The 2,242-nt window shown below is 32.3% G+C and overlaps 1 protein-coding gene across 1 annotated transcript; it reads right to left on the reverse strand.

The window, feature by feature from the left end:
- Positions 1 to 1,838: 1,838 nt before the first annotated feature.
- Smp_206190 (unnamed protein product) lies at positions 1,839 to 2,039 on the reverse strand (the record flags this gene model as incomplete). Its single annotated transcript, XM_018790487.1, has 1 exon — positions 1,839 to 2,039. One exon carries the CDS (start codon positions 2,037 to 2,039, stop codon positions 1,839 to 1,841), a length of 201 nt encoding a protein of 66 aa, XP_018644820.1.
- Between the last annotated feature and the right edge of the window lie 203 nt (positions 2,040 to 2,242).

A 2,242-nucleotide genomic window follows, 5' to 3' on the forward strand; every position in this document is an offset into this window, starting at 1 on the left:
CCAAGAGAGGGAGAAGAAATAAATATGTGAAATCTTGAAAATTGTTTTTTGCTTAATCTGTCTATCTATAATAATGCAGATTAACTAAACAATTGGTTTGTGATATTTTTATTTTGTCCTAAGACTAAGCTTTTGTTTGCCCATCTATATGTTATTATATCTTGTACTGTTCGTAAATTGTAGTAAATTGACTGTAAATCTGTTACTCAGTTTTCTTTCATAAGTGTCCTAGTAATGTATACAGCGAGATTTATTATTTATGATTCATCATAGTCTAGTAATTTGTAAGTTTCTAAGTGTGAATCGTATAAAATAATACAAGGTACTTAGCTGATCTTTTCAGTATTCTTATAGAGCTATTGAGAAATCGGTGAGAATTCATTGTAAGCTATGAATTTTTTTAGCATAAACTTAAATAATATCAACAGACTGATAGTTAGTGGTCATGGGCAGAGGTAAATTTATCTCAACATGAAGATGATCTCTTCCCTCATGAACTGACATTCGTTCATTTTAACTTCAATAATTCTTTTGCTGATGACTGCCAAGTTATAAGGAAAATTAAATTTTGGTGGTGTTCCATTTTCTGAGCTTAATAGTTTCTTTATCGTTGTAGACATCGTCAACATATACTTTATGTAGGCGTGGTTTTTAATTGAACCATTTTTATCCGAAAACACAACCCCTAAAATACCAACCTGCATTGTCAATCTTCTACATTATTACATAGTCATTTGCAAACCTTCTTTGGATTTATATTACTTAAAATATATCTGTTTAACACATCAAAATAACTGATGAACTTTACTAGTGGTTTAGATACCATTAAGAATAGATAGGTGATAAATTTTGTTGAGAATGAATGCTATATTCCTTTTAAGTAAAAAGTACTTAGCTCGACACGGTAAGGAGTTACATGAGTCTGATTTGTAGATAAAAGGAAAATTAATTGATGTAAAGGAATTATAGTCCGGCTTCTCAGTAAATTGTCAAATGTAAATTTTAATTTCACTAAGAATAGTTGATGAAAGTTATTTGGATCTGATGTTATCGAAAACCTGACTAACTGGATCCTAAGCATTGTAGGTCTTCACTTCAATAAATGAAATTGGTTCAATTTTCATAGTTGAAAGCGTGAGTCAATTCAAGCTAGACCACCATGTAAAACCTGGAAGCACTGGACGGCCGTTTCATCCTATTGTGGGACTCTTCAACAGTGCGCGTCCACGACCTCGCCTCACCAGATTCGAACCCAGGACCTACCAGTCTCGCGCGCGAGCACTTGACCGATAGACCACTGAGAAGGCATCTGATGGTGTTTATGTCTAACTCCAACCAATGCACGAAGTTGAGCAACCGTTCACCGATGGTCTTTAGTGAGTTCCTATCTCACAACAGACGTGGTTTGAACTCCACTGGTCACTGCTTCTCACTAGAACTCCAGGATTTGCCTTTCGAAGTCAGTCACTAGTGAGCATATGATTATAAGGGGGTTTGTGGAGATTTAGTATTTTCATAGTTGAAAGCGTAAGTCAATTGACAATAATATGGAAAGTGAATAATTGTTTACCCTTTTACATAGATAACCGATTTTATTGTTTTAAATCATAATGAAAAGTAGATAGATACATAGAATAATCAAGAACATCTAACACTATCAATAATATCTTATAAATGATTCTCACTTATACACATGTAAAATGATCTAATTACGTATATGGTATGAAATCTTGAACTGAAATGGCTTAAAATCAATCTGGTAAAATAGAGCTATAGAAGTAGCGTAAACTATTGTATGCATATGAATCTCGTTTAAGTGGCAAATAATTTAAATTCTATTAGAGTAAATTTACTATTTTAACTATCTCAATATTGTTAATTGTCAGATTGTTAAAGAAATGAAAAACTAGATCATTAAATAATCCACTTACCTTTTCATAACTTTGTGCTGATATAACTACAACAAATATATAAACACCCGAAACAGGAACAGTGAATATACCCGTAGTATTATCATATCCGCTGCCGAGATTCAACATAACTGATTCAAAAATTAATTGACAATTTTTGTTCACTGGTTTATTCTCAATACTTTTTGATAAACCTGTATAAAAAGCTATTTGATATTCTACTGGTCTAGGAATCCATATAGGTTGTAATTTTGCTATAAAAAAAGCAATTTGACAAATAAACAGGTATTAAATCAGATGGTTTTTCGGAGCGGATTTACATCGAGAACTGA

This window comes from Schistosoma mansoni (assembly GCF_000237925.1).
Source record: "Schistosoma mansoni, WGS project CABG00000000 data, supercontig 1586, strain Puerto Rico, whole genome shotgun sequence".
NCBI lineage: Eukaryota > Metazoa > Platyhelminthes > Trematoda > Strigeidida > Schistosomatidae > Schistosoma > Schistosoma mansoni.